General features: G+C 36.7%; 1 protein-coding gene across 4 annotated transcripts in view; it reads left to right on the top strand.

Moving 5' to 3' along the window:
• Positions 1-19,052, top strand: part of PDLIM5 (PDZ and LIM domain 5) — a 705,552-nt gene that overhangs the window by 114,623 nt on the left and 571,877 nt on the right. For 3 of the 4 annotated variants that reach the window (XM_063310085.1, XM_063310083.1, XM_063310086.1), the window contains 3 exons: positions 10,734-10,890; positions 16,477-16,657; positions 17,635-17,755. The exons of the other annotated variant lie outside the window; for it this stretch is intronic. In XM_063310085.1, the coding sequence (XP_063166155.1) occupies positions 10,734-10,890; positions 16,477-16,657; positions 17,635-17,755 (459 nt within the window). The remainder of the gene's footprint in view (positions 1-10,733; positions 10,891-16,476; positions 16,658-17,634; positions 17,756-19,052) is intronic. 4 annotated transcript variants of the gene reach the window in all.

Raw genomic sequence — 19,052 nt, 5'->3', positions numbered from 1 at the left:
AATGTGAATTCCAGTGTAGCCAAGCAAAGTGTTCTGAAACCACACCAAAGCTCTTCATAAATATCAACTGTTTAAGCTGGGGCATTTCCTTGTGATGTGAGATGGTAACCTCTTGGAAGCATTGTGAAAGAGAATAGATGTACCTCTTTTTTTAATCTCTGCAATTTTAAATTAAAATATTATGATTATGCAATTCTCTTCCCACCAGAAAAGCCTGTTGACAGAGTTTGTACAGGTGGCTCTTGATATTTGCAGGGGTTTTGTTCCAACTTGCAGATAACAAAAACTATGGATAACAAGACCTTTAAAAACCTGTTTTACTCATGTATAAAATCCATCCGCCATTTTGCACATGCAAAAAAAACAACAACTGCAAATATATGAAAACCTTACCTGCTATTAATGAAGTCTGATCTATTTTTATTAGCTGCAGGTATGCTAAATCGTGAGTAGTGGAATGGTGGATAACAAGGGCACCTGTATGTTATGCTTAAAGGACTGTTAAAGATATTTATTATTCATATCTATATCTTGCAGAGACCATTTCTGAATTCCTCATTTGGAATAAAAGTTTTGGAATGCTCTTCATTCTTACAACCTTCATCTCCTCCCACATCAGATGCAAATGGAGTGGTTTAATATGCACCTATGTCATTTTCCTCTTGCTAACAATGAGCTGGATTCCCATCCCAACTTCTTTCCAGGCAAAGCTATATTCCATCTCTTTCTCAATGAAACCATAGCTTCATTTCTCAATTAACTTTTTAAAGAGCCTCCCTATTCATTGTCTCATTCACAGTCTGCCACTTTCAACAGCCAGAGGGAGGCAACATTCTCCAGATCACCCCAAATATTGCAATTTGAAATCAGTTTGTTTTGGAGGATGATTTTACGTATCCTATGGCATAGTTCTTCCAATAACATAGGTCAGTGTTTTCCAGTCTGGACAACTTTCAGATGCATGAACTTCCATTCCTAGAATTCTCAGAAAAGGCCATGTTGGTTAGGGAATTCTGGGCATTGAGGAGGATACTCAGGTTGGAAAACACTGGCATTGACTCAAAACCTTTAATGTGTGATTTCATTCAGTCTGAGACGGTTCATATAATTATTGACTGTGTGTTCAATCCTCCTCCTCCTCCTCCTCCTGCCTTTGAGACAGTGTTGACTCATGGTAACTATCTGGACAAGTCCCTGCAGTTTTCTTGGCAAGAAGACTTCAGAGGGGGTTTGCCATTGCCTCCCTCCCAGGGCTAAGAGAGAATGACTGGCTCAGGCTCACCCAGCTGGCTTTGTGCCTAAGGCAGGACTACAACTCACAGTCTCATGGTTTCAGAATTGTGCAATTCTGCTTTAAAAACTGAAATGAAAAGATGTTGGAAGTGCACTGGCAGGTCTTGAGCCACTGCAACTACAGTTATATTGCTGTTTTACGACAGCTATCCCTTATTATGAAATATTAAGTAGAGATTTTCCTAATGTTTATGATAGAAAGCTGCATAAATAAATCTAAAACAGATTCAGAAGAATACGTGTTCATTTTGCCTAACTCACCTGGTGGAAAGGATGGCTGACCAAAGCTGTTACACGCTGATTAGCTAATTATTCTAATGCCCTGCAGTAACATATCCTTCGTCAAAAAGATTTGTTGTCAAATCAAAATGAAGCTGCCATTGCATGAGCTTCCTGTATAACCATCGGCATCAGCAGAGGAGAGGAAGGAGGAGGCAGCTGAAAATACACAGATGATGATATCACCACAGAAATGCCATGGTTTACCTGATTTGTGTTAGATGTGATGCAATATGTGGCATTTGCATGATGATCTCATACATATGTCATCATTCTGACATAATTGCAGTTTGTTATGAATACTGGATACACAAGCAGTTCAAAATAAGGATATGAGTGAAAAATGAATAAGATGCCAAGTTTATTTTTTTCCCTAGTTCCTTGGTTCCCCTCATCATCTACCCAAGCCATTCCTTTCCTCAAAGGGTTTGTAGAATTTGTTCTGCCCTTCTGCCAGTCAACTCTATGATTGTTCCTTACCTTCTCAAACTTAAACCCATTGATATTGGATCTTAATTTGTTATGAAATTGCTATCAGGTTATTTGTTTATATTTTCAGGCCTCGGGGAACCCCTGCACATTCAGGTTCAGATATAGGGCAGAAGTTACACAATTATACAGAATGAAACTTACCTCTTTAATGTGAAGTTGCCCAAATTTGAAATAATTTTTTAAATAAATCGTGGTCCCCCAGGAAACCCCTAGTGACCTCTTGCGGAACCCTAGGGTGCCACCAGACCCTGGCTTATAAACCCTGCTCCACACCATTCCAAAGCACTTTTTTTGCCTTCCTGTCTGATGCACTAAATAACTGTAGTAAGCATGAACCCGGTAGGATGTTGGTCTAATTTTTTTCCTTCTGAGACTGACTTTAGAAGGAACAAAGCAAATCCCTCAAATTTTACTGAATTTTGACTGACCCTTAAATGCTGCAGATGAGAAGATGACCTGACCCAAGCCAGCCCAGAATGTTCATTTTAATTAAGAAACTTTACAGTCCATTTAATCCGAGCTCTTTAGAGATGAAAGGCTAGCTGCTACAGCAGGAAACTAACCTTCTGAAATCGTAACCGGGCCTCTAATGCACCTGTTGTGATTTTTCATGGTGCACATTCTAGCTTTCTCAGTCATTTTAAGAAATGATAACAGTATAATCCTTCCTGTTCTGCCTTTCATCATAGGAGGATTTAAAGCTTTAATTATATTCCACAAATCTAGCCAAAAAAAAAAAAAAGTGGTTGTTGAAGGCTTTGCCTTTTCTCATTTGCTTGCCTAAGCCCATGCCTTTTAGGGAAATGTTGAGAGACTGAAATTTCTCACTCATTCAGTTGTGGGGGAGGGGTTGTGTGCTGGGGGGTATTAATAGTATGTTAAACTCACCAATATCCATTTGGGCTGGAAATAAGAGCCAAGGAGTTACAGTCTATTGAGTAATAAGAACATCCATATTCTCCATGTGTTGTATAGTTGTATGATTGTGGTTATATAAACCACTGGATGACAGCACTTCAGAATGAAATTCTGGCACTTGTATGCATAGAAGTATCTTTATTGTTTATAGACTTCACATGATGCCTGATCTTACATTTAAGTGAGGGTTAAACTATTCAGTCTCAGTTGTTGCTATGGTCAAGAGAACGTCTGTCAGAGAAAGGCTAGCTCAAGCAGTGGGCTTTACCCTCGTCTTGTAATACTTCAGTAATATTTTAATTCATTATTAATGTTTAGTGTTAGACTATGCCATGAATAAAACCTAGCCTGTTCTGAATATTCTCATGTTTCTCTAGAAAATAGAAGTACTTCCAGAAAAAACACTGTTCTTATAGAAGAGCAATTACTCCATTTCAGTCGTCTGAAATAGAGTATTTTATTCCATTCTGGATGCCAGCCATTATTCAGAACCTTAACAAATTAAAGTGTACCCAGACAAAAAAAAAATCCTAGAACGATGAGGGGTCTGTTCCAGGTCTTACAAAGGACAGAAGATAAGAAAAAATAAGGGTGATCTTCCTTATCTAAAGCAGCCTTTCTCAACTTTTTGACCCTGGAGGAACCCTTGAAATATTTTTCAGGCCTTGGGGAACCCCTACACATTCAAGCTCAAATATAGGCCAGAAGTTACACAATTATTGTATTTGTTTCATGTGTAGGCCTGTATATATGCATTCAGAGTGTTCTTAAACTAAAAATAAAGAATGAAACTTACCTCTTTAATGTGAAGTTGCCCGAATTTGCTTGGGTGTCACACAGGCAAACTGAAGCATGCCCAGCATTGCGTGTACTTCTGCATTCTGAACCAATAATTGGATAGTTTGTTATGTAGCACAGTTGAAGTTAAATAGTGTGGCTGGTGATAAGTAGTATGTGGAGTGAGAGGACCTTGCAACAATAATTCATGCTCCCTTCATGTAGAGATTAAGGAAGATGATCTTGACAGAGATATGCAGGAATCTTTACCTAGGCAAAAAGGGCTGAAGCATTTTTTAAAGCCCAGAACAACGAGATAGCATTCAGAAGCTGCTCAGGCAGATGCCTCTCTAATTCACTGAAGTATAAGAAAGAAGAGGAGGTACAGCACAATCAGACTTGCAAGATTCTGTCATCATAGCTGATCTCTATAAACATACATAGTTTTAGTTTTCCTGTGGAGTTAATTTCCTAGTCTGATCCATCTAGCGGAGCAACCACATAGAGGATGGACTAGTGAAATGTGTTTTTCCAGAGGCTTTGAAGACCACTTGGAAGCTGCAGTTGATACAAAGTGTTAACCACACACTCTACTGGAAGCACATTATACTTGTGCTAAGCACCCTCCATTTGCTTCCAATAAGCGTACAATTCAAAGTCCTGGTTTTGACTTTTAAAGCTCTATAAGGTTGGTATCTAGGTACCTTACCAGCCACAACTGCTAACCAGAATCAACCTGGCTGCTTTGGTTGTCCTGGGAGAAGCTGCTCTTAGTACTCCACTACTATGAAGTGAGGAAAGCTGTAGGTCAGAGCACTGATTTTAGTAGCACCTGCCCTTTGCCTCTCTACTGAAGTGCTTAAAACTGATGCTTCTGTAGAACATTTGTGAATTAAGTGAATGAATGTAGTAATAGGTTGTGATTTTTTTCTGTTATGTATTGATTGTCATTTCAAAATATAAATAGGGAGCCTGAATGCTGGTTATACTGTATGTAAACATCTTCCCTCTCATGGAAGAACAAGAGCTTTTATCCATGCTTGTTGTTTTAATGGGTTTGCAAAATGTTTTAATTCTTGGTTTTATTGTACACCGCTCAGAATCACCTTGGGTGAGATGGGTGGCCGTCTACATTTGACATATTAATTAATTAAATAAATAAATTTATTTTTACTTTATTCTTACCATGGACACATTATTGTTTTGTTTATTGGGAATATTTTATATGTGGACAGTATTAACTGCAAAGAGTGCTATAGGGTTCAGTGCTGTTCAAACTGAATGAATGCATGCATGTATGCATGAATGAATAAAATGAAAGAGGTGCTCCACAAAATGAATTAGCGCATGTAAACCTTTTTCATCCTAAGCATTAATGTAGCCACTTTCTCTGCAAGGCTTGCTGTGATAACCACGTTCATCCATGGCTTCAGGTATCCAAATGAGAACTTTGTGCTAGGTAGCTGATAAAATTAGGCAATAATTTAGTTTCCCATAGGACATGCTCATGTAGGAGGAGGAAGGGCTACTGAGCTGCCATCGGAGATGGAGTCTTAAAAATTGCTGAAGAATTATTAAAAACACTGGGAAGGAGACCTGGAAGAGAACTTGATGGAGGTCAGATAGGATGGGTGTGCTCTAGGCCCATTCGCTTGAACATCATCATCTTGCAGGACGTAGGAAGTACGCCTTTCAGTAGTGACCGTGAGCTGTGGAATACCTTCCCCCCTGAGACCCAGCAGTCCTCTCCCCCTTCTAGCCTTCCAGCCTTAAAAAGTTGGCTCTTCCCCCAAGTGTTAGGATAAGGTGAGGCTGGAACCCAGAAATTCTAACTGCTTTTGTATCATGGAGTATTGTTCGGGGTGCTGGGAACTGCTTTTGCTTGGGTGCCAGTTTGGACTGTTTTTTGGTATGTCTTTATTGCTGATGCTGTGAGCCACCCAGGTTATGGCACATAAGATTGAACACCATTTAGTCTTTTAGATAGAGAGATAGTCAGTCAGTCTGTCTGTCTGTCTGTCTGTCTGTCTAGTAAATGGTGTGCAGTGGCTGGTATCTGAGATAGACCTGGACAGCTATGGCTGTTGAAGATTAGCTGTTGGTTTTAGGAAAGCATGTGGGTAGCTAGTAATCTTAAAATGGACTGGCCAGTGTTACATTGCTGCAGCTTTGCTAGAGGAGGCACTTTGGGAAAAATCTGCCCTGTGCAGTTTATCTGTCAGATTGAAGCAATGGAAGATAAGAGGTTGTACCAGCCAGAGAAAAAACAGGTGCCAGCCTGGACTAACAGAGAAATTGCCAAACAGTATACTTAAGCCATTTCTGAGTATGTTAGTTTATTTCTGTGTTCTACAATGAAGTTAGTATCTTCTATAGACATCTTTGCCTTTTATATCTCAAACAACAGGTGATGTTTTGTGTTTTGTCTCAGCATAAGCTGCCCTTGAGATTCAAAAGTATTTTATGAAGTTGTACTATCCAAAAAAAACCCCAACCCTCACACATGCACACAACTAACACAAATATAATCAAAGCTTTTACTACCCAACTGAAGCACATATCTTGGTCTGTTTCCTAAAGAGAGGCTTAATTACTCTGAGACAACAGTAGGTGCCCAACAGTTGAGCAAATTGTAGGATAGTCTCTAAATGTATTAAATAAAATATGAAGCTGTTGTGAAGAGTAGCATATATTGGGAGGAATTTCAAGCTGAAGGACAAAATTATTACAGGGTTATTTTTAGGTCAGTTGTCCTATCCTGGTGTAAAATTGTAAAGTCAGAATAGGTTCTAAGGTTCATCTTGCTATGAAATACATATGGGATTGCATGTATGTATTGCTGCTTGCATACATATCAGATATTGCCCTCAGCTTATCAGTGACCTACCTTAACAATGATTGGAATTCTAGACAGAGTCTTAAAAATGACATCTTCAGTTCCCATGACCTCTCCTGATAAACATTTGTACTGGTAACTTTTCACCCTTCCCACATTAATGACAAAGACAAGGACATATTTCCTTCAGAGCAAGCAACAAAATACTTGACACCAGCTGTAATTCATTATGAACTCACATTTTTATTTAATGCTTCACTTCCCAAGTGTGGTCCAGAATTCATTATTGACTTTCACAAAAGTGTATAATAACATATTTTTATTTCTATCATAATTGGGGAAAAAATCAAGCAGAGAAAGTGTGACTTTTCTGGGCTACTAATGAGTCTCATGTCTCCCAAATCCAAGCCTTTCTTTCTCTGTCCATTGCCTCTGAGTTGTTAGTATTTCCAGATGCTGCAACAATCCAGCAGTTGAAAGTGCTAATTAGTTTTCTGTATTTACAAAGATTGTACATTTTAATTGGAAGTGTTGGGCCAGTAACAAGACAAAGAACTTTTGAAAGGGATTGGAGAAATGCTGAAGTGGTGCAACTCATCAGAGTTTCAGTATATCATATTCTATAATCAATTGCAGGGCTTTACCTGGAATACAGTATATGAAGAAAATGAGGTCCCACTGGTTCTTCTAGGTGTTTAATGTTACCCAAGCAGCAAGGTTGTGCTCCTATAAAAATGTAACACTGGATAAGTACCACCTTTTAAAAGAGTACTTTTTGAACACAATGAAAATTCTCAGCAAATGCATTAGATTGCTATTTGGAGTATTATAATCAGGACAAATCCATAATTACATAGTTGCTTCAGCAATCTCAGGAATGTTCTCTTGACAGTTTTCCTGTTCACTGGTAGCTGAAAATGAAGCAGTAAACTCTCAGAGGTAGTGCTCAAAAGTGCAATTTGTCAGAAACAACACCAACCTTTGGCATTATTTTTTTTCTTCCCCTGTTATCTGTGTTTATTTGTAGACTTGAAGAGCATTTATAGTTCAAAATAAATTACTATGATCACTGGGTCATAAATGCCTCAGCGACATGAGAGAGAGATTTTCAAAGAATACAGTGTTTCTTGGTAATGAAAAGCTGACCAATTACTTATTTATTGTACCCATTTCTCTGGAAACCGTTCCTATTTCTTTTATTGTCATTATTTATTAGGCGGGAGAGGGTTATCCTGATAAAGCATCATAAATATCTACAGGTGTTTATCACACTTTAGTGAAAGGAAAAAAAGCATAGATTGTTGTCACTTGAGGGGCTGGAAACATTTCAGAAGGTGCCAGGCTTATCTCTTAACTTCAATAGTTTGTCAGACCTTGAAGTTTAATCAGGCAGAAAAGGTGTGTGACTAAATTGCCTTTTCAGTAGAATTGGCAAAGTATGAGTGGATAAATACACTTTAATGAATTTGATTATAGGCAGAGTTTAAAGCCTGCAAGATATTACGGCAGAAAGCAAAGCTGTTTTTGCCTTATTTCTAAAGGAAAAATGCAAAATAGGGGCCATAGGACAAAAAATGAGGGGTGGTTTGGTAGATAAGGTAGGTGCTGAAAAGCTGCTTGTGTTGAACCCCTGTTCAGATGTGGTAATATAGTTAATACTACTTACTGCAAGAGCCTATCAGAAAAATTGGAAAGTGTATACACAATTAAGGATACAGGATGCCTAATCAATGTTATCTAGTTTCTTTGGACTAGCAGTAGCTCTGTAGTGTTTCCAACAAGATATTTTTCCAGACCTCTGTAGTGATGACAAGGTTTACACCTGGAGTTCTTTTACATACAAAGAACTTCTGCTTCCACTGATGTCCTTTACTTTGAAATATTCTTGAATTACGTTCATTTGTTAGTCATCTTGTATATTATGGTTATCTGCTGGCAATTCAGCATCCCAGACATTGCTGATTTTTCTCCCTGCTTTTTTGTTGAGATTGATCCTTTGCTTTCTGTTCTTTAATTTCCTTTTCAGCTTCAATGTTGTGTGGATTTTTAAAAACTGACTGGGATGTTCCCAAGGGTAAATGTACTATTTTCAAAGTGTGCCAACTTTATGCAAAGCTCCTCTATGGTGGAATTTATTGTTGATTCATAATTCAAATATTTCACCCACTTGGATTTCTTTTTAGTCTACTATAAAGGACAAAAAATGATCAGTTCTTTGTCTATTAATGGGTAAGTTTTCATAGTTGCTTAATGCAATTATCCAGCTGGGGATAGAATGAACTTTATTTTATAAGCCTTTCTTTATTAGAATTCAACAATTCTAGACAAACTGTTTAATGGGAGCTAGCCTTTAAAGACAAAGTAAAGCAGATTGGCTAGAGTACTATAATATACCAGATATATCTAAACATTTGCAGTTTCTGAAAAACTGAATAAAATCAATTCCTCTGTCCAGTTTCAAGGGCAATTTTGCTATTGAACTGGACTCTAAACTCCATTCAGAAACATAGTCTTCCCTTCCCTACATTTAGTCTTGAATCTTAGATGAGAAATTTTCTATTCTTTTTTTTTTCTGTTGCAACTCCTTGTACCTCATGTCCTGCTCTGTAAATTGTGTTACCGATTTTGAGTGAATATGCTGTGCCTTTTTAGGCAAAAATCATTGTTGTCTTTAGAGTAATACTATAAATATATCAAACTGATAGACTTAAAGACTGCAATATGCAACAAGTCATTGCTCTTTACCCAAGGCAGATCTCTGTCTTCCTACTTCCCCAGTAATCAAGCTCTAAGAGATTCAAGCTGACCAATTCCCATCTTCCTTTTTCAGGACACCCGGTCCTCTTTGGGCTTAGATTAGATTCCTCCCTCCCCCCAGCTTTTTTTTTTTTTTTTGCACTTCCATGAATCTTGGGATTCCCTTGAAAATACTGCTGCTTTCCTTCTTGTTCATATGTGGATTTCTGTTGGCAGGGATTTTTTGATATTATGCAGTATTACACAGTATGCCACAACTCACCAATCTTTGATAAAGGACAAAAACCCCACGTATTCTGCAATACTATTCTGTAATGGCTACTAAACAGAAGAAAGCCTTCATTTTATTTCCTTAATGTAGTGCCAGGAATATTCTGGCACTTCTTAATATGCGTCATGAAAACTTTTGTCTTCTACGGTATAGGATTTCTGCTTGACTTCCCTGCCTTTGCAATGTGTCAGTAGCATTGCTCATTTCTCATTTATTTACTTAAAAAAGATTTTGTAACTGACTCATGCAGGGCTAGCATTCAAAGGATGTTCGCATAGCAAGGGCATTTGCTTTAATTTTTCATCAATGTCTCTTCTTGTATTTGATTATATTATTGTTTTGAATATTACAGTTAATCTCATATTAGCTTGCAGTTTCTAACTTGGGTATATGTAGATTATTGTTTTAATTTTGATATGGAATATATATTATATTTTTGTTATTTTTATGTATTTTATGATAGCTCATCATTCCAATAATTCAATATGAAATAATTTATAGCTAAAGATGAAAATGCCCATGCTTGATTTGTATTATGAATTAAGTAGCTATAGCCATAACAATTTAATAATTCTATTGAGCACAGATTAATTTTTTAAAAAAGAGTTTTAACATTCTTACAATATTGCTTAAGACCAATTAGTCTTTATAGTTCTGTCAAGGGATAATTTGTATTGCAATCATGAATATGTTTAACAGCATTATCTTTGTGCAAAGGATCTGAGGTGCTTTCTAACCTAGGAGGATCTGAATCAAGCACCTTTATAGTTTATTTGACTATTGTATCTTTCACAAGTTTTGCAGTTTTGAATGCATCTCTGTCCATAAAGGGCATTCATGTGCATGCAGAGACAACCAGGAACACCTTTCAAAATGGTCACATGAGCCTTGCAAAAAGATGTGTCTGCTTTCATGATTCAAAGGAAGCTCATCGATGCTGTGTGAAACAAATCATCTGAATGCTAGATACATCCCTAATCATCACATATCAATTTCCACCAACAATTTTGTTTCTAATCATCCTGCATTTCTGTTCTAAAACACTGGGATTGCTGGCATTTCTCCTTGCAAGCTCAATGTTCAGTTTTCTTCCATTTCAATTCATGACAGCTGGAAGTGGATGGATTTCCAACAGTGACACAACGCCTAGTGAGAAAGCCACAGCAGCACTTCCACTAACAAATGAAGATACTTTGGTTCAGAGAGCAGAGCATATTCCAGCAGGCAAGCGAACTCCAATGTGTGCTCATTGCAATCAAGTCATCAGGTTGGCACTATTTTCTTTATACATGGTTGCTTCAGAGCTGTTCTTGTGTTGGACCATTGTAAATGACAAGTCTTGAATAGCTAGTTCTTACCATAGTGTTTGCCACTGGAGCAAGTGATTTGCTGAAAGTTTCTTATCCTAATACACAGTTGTGTTTAAAATAGACAAGATATTATTGTTAAATGATACTTCTATTTCCACAGAAAATATAACTTGAACATACATCCAGACCATACAATAAAAAAATGCTAGGTAGATATTTTTCATAGCATTAGATATTGTTTTATCAGCTTTCAGTGCAAGCTGATAAAGTAAACAGGAGTCACCAGAAATGAAATCTCAGGCATATCATATAAGTAAACATAGGACATTGGAGTATTCGTTTCAGTCATACCCACAAGATAAACAAATTAGAAGGTACAGAGATTGTGATATGGAAACAAAAGAAAAGGACAAATAGTAGCAAATATTTCTTTGGAGAATTACACTGTTAAAAAGAACAAAATCATTTCAGCCATGTTAAGTTAGATACAAATAAATAAAAGATGAATCACTGCTGGAACTATGTTTGTACAAGCTTAGAAAGTTGGTGCTTACGTTGTGAAGTTGCAGCATGTGGGGTATACATTACAGTAGCCATCTAATATAGGATGAGGTGCTGGTTAGAGACTCTTCATTACTGTCCCTATTCTTGGTGCTGATTAATTTAGATCTTCTAAACCCAAGTTACAAGGTCTTCTGACTGTCATTAACTTGGTCTGTCTAGGTAATTCATCTCGCGCCTAAATCCTAGGTATGACTATAAGCTCATTGGTTGTATTCATACAAGATATTTAACTGGTTCATGTCTACATCCACTGTGTTTTGTCACTCTACCATTCACCCATTTCAGGGACAGGAGGATATCATTTCTACTCCAGAGTAACAAGGGTCAGTTGTTAGTCAAAATATTTTCCCCAATCAGACCGTGTTGGGCATCTCTAGAAACCCAATAATTTCCATTGCATTGCTCATCAGTCCTCCAAAGAAGCAAGACTGAGTTTAGGAAGGCTGAAAATGCAGATACAAACTCACTGGCAGCCACAGAATACACCTCCCACATGCTGATTGGCAACAAGGCAGAAGTTGCACAACTCCATCAGGCTGCCAGTGGACAATCCTCAAATACTTATAACCACAAGGGAGTCTAAATAAGAAATGCCCTTGATAGGGTCCCATGAGCCCATGCTCAGAAAACCTTTCACATATACTTCTGTTGGTCACGAATATGAACACCATTCTTCCCATGTGGTTTTCATGAAGGTGGTAGTTTTGGAGCAGGCAATTTTAAATAAAAAAAAAAACAATGAGAAGAAAATATGTTTTATTGTCTGTCATGGCATGCAGCACAGCTTTCTTTCCCCATTCCTTTTTGCTTAGCTGGCATTTATTGTCATGAAATATAGATGTAGATGGGATTCTGAAACTCCTCAAATAATGTCTTTGATCCAGTAGGCATGATTAAGGGTTTCTGTCCCACAGTAAAGCGGTTTGACTGAGGTAACAGCTGTATGGATAAAAGGTGGTATGACAATCCAGGCAGTGATGTGTATGCATCACTTATAACATACAAAGTGAAGTTAAAAGGTAGTTGTTATCTGTTGTTCCCTGGCATAGTTAAGCCACCAACTGTGCCTCCTTCATATTCTCATCATTTGGGGAAGGTACAACATCACTGTTCAGACAACTGAAGGGATGTCACATGGAAGAGCATGATCTTTTTTCATCTCAGAGTTCAGTATATACAACCATGAGTTAAAGTTACTGGAAAGCAGATTCCCCCAATATGTTAGGGACACCTTCTTAATAATAAGAGCAATTCAATAGTGTGACCAGCTACCTTCTTTGGATATGTTCAAGCAGAGGCTAGGTAGTCATCTCTCATTAATACTATAATTTGGACTCTTGCAGAGATTAGGGGTTGAATTTGATAATTTGATAACCTTACTGGCCCCTTTAAAGACTATCATTCTATTATTTATTTAAATCAAATCACTTATGCTGGTCTATATACATTTTTTAAAATAATATTTATATATAATTATGAATAATAGTTGATTTGTGGCAATAAATAGTGAAGTATATTATGTGGACCATGATACTAAATTTATATTACTGCATTTATTCAATTACATTTACCATAAATGTTTGATAAATCAGTAGAAGATAGACACACACACACTAACATGCAGCAGAATGCTGCATTCTGCTATGCCATAGGAAATAAATAAAACAACATGTCAGTATGCAAATCATATAACTACTGAGAAACATCATACATAAAAAGTAAACACCCAGTGGAAAATACAATACATTTAATCTTGAGCACACTGGTTCATAATACAACAAATAAATGCTAATTAATTAGGTTCATACAATATGGTCAGTCAGATTAATGCATGTTCCCATCTGGAATATAACAAGGAGCTGAGAAAGCATCTATTGCTGTCCTCTGAAAATTGTGCAAGCATGTGAGCGCTTGCATAGTTGAAGTGCTGTAAGTATTTCCCCAGTTCTCATGATTGTCTCTAGAGTCCAGAAATTTTTAGGAGGACCAGAATAGCTTCACTGACTGGTGTAATATCAAGCTCGTGACTTATAGGGACATAGTATTAGATAGCAGTGGATATTCACAGAGGTTGGAAAGGAACAGAAAAAGTCAAGTGAGAAGGTTATACAGTAGAGCCACCTGACATTCATGTAATCAGTATATCATGTTGTTTCTCTACTCTTGCAGTACAGTGCTTTGGGAAGCTTATGATAGCCCTCAGCCTTTGGGGTTGAGGTTTTAGCATAATTACAGTTCATGCCCTTTGAGGCAGTATTACCTGCGAAAAGGTAAGAACTGGATCAGGTGACATTCCACAGCACACCTGCTCTGCAGCCAAACTGCATTGTACACCTGGTTACTTTACACTAATGCATGAAATAACCATGATGTGCAAGTCCCCCCAAATTTAAGAGAGGCTATCTCATAACTTTTTAATTGATATCTTTAATTATTGATATATTTATCATCTAAAAGTTATCATACTCATTATAGACTCTCATTCTATCTTGCAATATCAACATGCAAAACTAACTGGTTTTTCCCATGTATGATATATGTGAAATATTTGTAGTACAGTTCTAATAGATTGCTAATAGGCAACAATTGAGGAGCCTCAGCATCTCATTGAATAAAATAATAATCAAATTTGTTGTCAATTTAGATTCTTAGTTATTAATATATTCCTGTATCACTTACAAGGAAGGGATTTTTTTTTTTTAAAAAAGTATGTGTTCGTTTAAATTCTTTTTTTTCCCCCTAAGTAATCATGGGACTTACCCATTTCTGACAAAGATAAATTTTCTGCAAGATAAATGAGAAATTAAAGTACAATTTAACTGTCACTAGAAGTGGAAAAGCAGTGCTGTTGGGAAAAGATGCTTGAGATAAAGTCTGCATTTTTATCACGCCCTCATGAGCCTTTAAAAATCAGGGCAAATTTCTGGTCATAGATCTGCTACTTTGCGGTTACTTAATAATATAAAAACACCAATTGAACTTGCTGCCTTCCAAAAAGTATCATTTCTATCCTTGCCTTTTCAGTCATTGTCTTGCACAAATAGTAACAGTTTCAGCAAATGAACTCTTCCCATTGGATACAGAAACGTTTTTTCACAGCTCTGGGAGCAGATCCATGACTTAAGTATTTCAATAGTTTACTTTCTATCAGACATATCATAGATGGCTATCTCAGACTATGAAACAGACACGCATTTATGCATTCCATCCAAATTACCTTCATTTATGGAACAGGACACTGAGTGATTTACAGAAATTTCATATTTAAAAGGATGTACTGCTGATCCTGTCCACCGCTGCCTGGGATATAAATCCAACTGATGCTTTCTGTCAACTATACTATGCTTTCTTGCCTACACTGTGATTCCCAGAAAGTCATGCATAGTATAAATAACCAAATTACAGAAAGGAATCCTGTGTTCACCTCCTCAGTGCAGTGTGATGCATTATATGTGGTAGTCTTAGCTGCAGAATTCATATATTTATTCAGAATATGAAATATGGGGGGTGGGGAGTGGAATTGCTTTTTCCACACTGGGGCTTTATTTCTCTTGAAGCATAAGCTTCAGAAGATGAAAATTCTCCAATGGCTGAAGAAAATTAAAGCACACCAAGTCTAAAAATTCCCTGCTAAATGTAGCTGGTAGTATCAAAATACTTAGCATTCCTCCCCAGTTCCTATTATGTACTCTTCCAAGTCTGTACTTCTAGTTCAGACAATTGGAAACTTGATCCTAACTATGGCCAGAAGTCCTCCTTATTCTTGGTCTTTTCCAAATGAGCCTCATAAATTAGCCTGTGCTGTGAGAAGAGAGAGTTTGTTGTACACAAGGACTTAAATTGGATTGCTACGTAACTGAAAGAGCATTGATGTAAAAAGGTGCTTGTACAGAGGTTAGAGGGTATCATGTTAAGCTGATGCCTGTATTATTCAGATAGCCACATGGCAGCAAGGATACCTGTAGAATTCTGGACTGATTTCTTGAACATTCATGAAGCTGTTCTTATTTTTCAAATGATTTCTTAAAGGTGCAAAATGGAAAAACTTCTTTGCAATCTTCTGAGCAGTGTTTACCTTGGGTAATACATAGAAAATAGTTCTACAGATGAAATGTCATGTGTTCTTTTTTCTTTTTCTGTGAAACTTTTTTCGCTTTGGTTGATTTGCTTCAGTTTTTTGGTTTGAATCTGGTTTGGGGGAACTAAAGAAAAACCAAATATATTCAGTGCTTATGGTGAACACCTCAGAGTATGTCAAGAATTTTCCATCACATGTCTAGATGTATCTCGAATGGAATCAGAAAGTTCTACCATGATCTATAACAATTTTTTTGAAATAAAATGTTTCATTTTAATTTTATTAAAGCATAAGCATTCTAGTTCAAGGTGAAGCATAATGTGGTGCCTGTACCTTTACAGTTAGGTAATGAGTGATCACATAAAGTGCTTCCTATAAAAACGAAAAGACTGAAATAGAAGATGGCCAATTAACATATCTAAAATGGGAAGGTATGAATGTATAGAATTTCTTGCAGTGGTGTATTATTTATTTTTATTTATATTTATATAATACTGTATATCTCAATTTCGTTGACTCTTAAAGAATAACATTCTTTTGAATAACATGTACTGTACTTCTAATATCTCTTACATCAGTTTTGGGTCTTCAGGACCTTATGTTCTAAAACTGGGTTTGTTTTTATCTCTCATGTGTTGTTTTTTTCCGAATCTGTCTTTTAAGAGATGAAAATATCCATTAAATGTCAGCTTTAAATGATACCAAGACAAGTGTTTGTTAATGGAGTTAGGTATAACCACGTGATACCTCAATATAACCAAAAAATCAGTGAAAGTTTTAATTCTCTCAATGTGTTGTTTAGCAATAAGTTTGGCTTTCTGCCTGCTGTAGAAAGTAGATGCTTAACTTTGTTTCATTAAACATGGGGTTTAAAATTAGTATTTATTTTGGTTTGAAACAGAGGGCCTTTCCTCGTAGCATTAGGAAAATCCTGGCACCCAGAAGAGTTCAATTGTGCTCATTGCAAAGCTTCCATGGCTTATATTGGATTTGTGGAAGAGAAAGGAGCACTTTACTGTGAGGGTTGCTATGAGAAGTTCTTTGCTCCAGAATGTGCCCGATGCCAGAGAAAGATACTCGGAGTAAGTAAGATGTCAATTTGTAATTTGACACTGTGGATCAGATACTGACATACTCAACTTAGCTGTTTCTGTAAGTAGTCTTTAGATTGATGCAGGAGCAATAAAAGAATTTCTTAATCTCAGTTTTAAAATTAGAATTAATCTGCAGAGTTGTGCATTAGTTTTCTCTAGTTCTTCCCATTCCAGAATTATCCCATTGTACCTTAATCCATGTCTCACCTGGGAAGTTTTCTTTGGGATTGGAAGCAATCTGGAAAAATGGAAAAACATCCCAGAAGGAGGCAATTACAAAACTACTTTGATATTACTTTCAGGGAAACTGCACAGACATATACATACAGTCACTAGAAGTTGAGTTTAAGAATGTCTTTAACCTTTCTCATGTGTAGTTACATGGGAAAGGCTAAACTGGATGTGGAAGCCAGAGTTTTAACATCAGCTCTTAAGTATAGTTCAAAGATGCAAATAAACTAGTAGACGACATGTATGCTAATGTAACAGCCTGCTTCTTGATTGCTTAATGGTAAGTTGAAATCCAAAATAGTCATTCAAATAGTAACTAATGAAATTGGTGATACTAATGAATCCTGAGCTATGATCATCCCCTAAATGCTGGAAAAAATAATCCGTTTTTGAAAACTATCTTCAAATGTTAAAAATGCTTCAAATGCTTAAATATCATCACTGAGTTTAGTGGTATTTAGAGCCTAAGGTATCTAGGACTCATCCAGCCCCTTCTGCCAGATTTACAGTTCTGAGCTTTTAAAGAACAGTAACTATAGAGTTGATCGTACCAGTGCTCAAGACTTACATGTCCCAGTTTTTATGCTTTTGTTCTATTTCAAAAATATACAGGAATCTGTAAAAGAACAATGAAGCTATCCATCTAATTCAAATATTCAAGTACTGACACATAGATTTTGTTTGTTTCTTTGTGTTTTGCTTTTGGTTTGGTTTGGTTTGGTTTCCTACCCTAGGAAGTAATCAGTGCTTTGAAACAAACCTGGCATGTCTCCTGCTTTGTGTGTGTGGCCTGTCACAAGCCGATTCGCAACAATGTTTTCCATTTGGAAGATGGTGATCCTTACTGTGAGACAGGTAAGCATTACCTATAGTGACCCAAATAAGGGGAAGAAAGGGATGAGAATGCATAAAAAGTACTGGGCAATTTCTTTCCTTGCTGATGTGACTCTGCCAGTTCAGCTGATAATGTTTCTACTTTTAAAATAGAATCAGAAAACAGATCGGTCTCATGCTGTTAGCAGCATCTGAAGCAGGGCAGAATTTCTCTCAGTTAATTTGAACTGGAACTCAGTTCTTGATTTGATAGAAAATATGAAGGCAAATTAGAATTACTATATCTGGAATTTAAAGAGAGGTAATGAGTGATCACATAAAGTGCTACCCATAAAAACAATAATACTGAAGTAAAAGATGGCCAGTTAACATATCTAAAATGGGAAGGTATGAATGTATAGAATTTCCTGCAGTGGTGTATTGTTCATTTTTATTTATATAATGTATCTCACTTGCACTGATTCTTAAAATTATTATTGATTATTGCTTAGGTTTCCTTTTCTAATTATTTCCTTTTTTAAAAAAAATAATTCTACTATCTTCCCTTTCTTTTATTGCAGTTCTTTCTTTGTAAGGAAATTAATTACACTTTTTCTTGCTTGCAATTGAGTTAGCAAAACCAAGGGACAGCTTTCTTGGCAGAAGACAATAATTGCTGTGCAAATGAAAGAGATGCTTCAGAGTTGCTCTTGTTAGGGATAGATGGTAGAATAATAATTTTAAAAAATGGTACAACCCAGCTTCACAACACTGAATGGAAGTAACAAAGTAATAAAGAAAAATAGTTTTAAGCATTGATCTTGCACTCAATGAGTTTTCATGGGAGGCGCCTCTTCAGTTGGTGTTTCAGGTGACGTTATGGAATCAGAGACACAGATTCAATGTCCACACTTGGAAATAGTACGTCTCTGATCTGCCTTTTGTGGACTTTCCTTGCACAGATTATTTTAGGCTGCTGTTACCATGGTTAATGTAACAGGAGAAAAATCTTAGACTATGTGTCTGGGGTTGAAAAGGAAAGAAAACAGAAGCTCTTCAGTCTGTTCTGGCTACTGTTCCATAGAAAAGTTTGTAAACTTCTTAAAAGTATAAGTAGCAGCCAAGTTAAACAGGCCTACACTCATTTTTGGTATGATACTGTGAAATAGAGAGGAGAGAACTTTGTCAGATTTAAAACAAGTATATTTGAATAATATGTTATATCAAAGGTAGCACACAAATTTGGCAAGCTCCTTGGGTTGATAAAGTAGTTCCCATTTAACTTCAAGCAATGAGTTGGTAGCTGGAGAAATAGGTGCGCTTGATTGTTTATATAAAT

Source organism: Candoia aspera, chromosome 8 (assembly GCF_035149785.1).
Source record: "Candoia aspera isolate rCanAsp1 chromosome 8, rCanAsp1.hap2, whole genome shotgun sequence".
Taxonomy (NCBI): domain Eukaryota; kingdom Metazoa; phylum Chordata; class Lepidosauria; order Squamata; family Boidae; genus Candoia; species Candoia aspera.
Note: the sequence above shows the minus strand (reverse complement) of the source record. Positions and strands in the feature narration are given on the sequence as shown.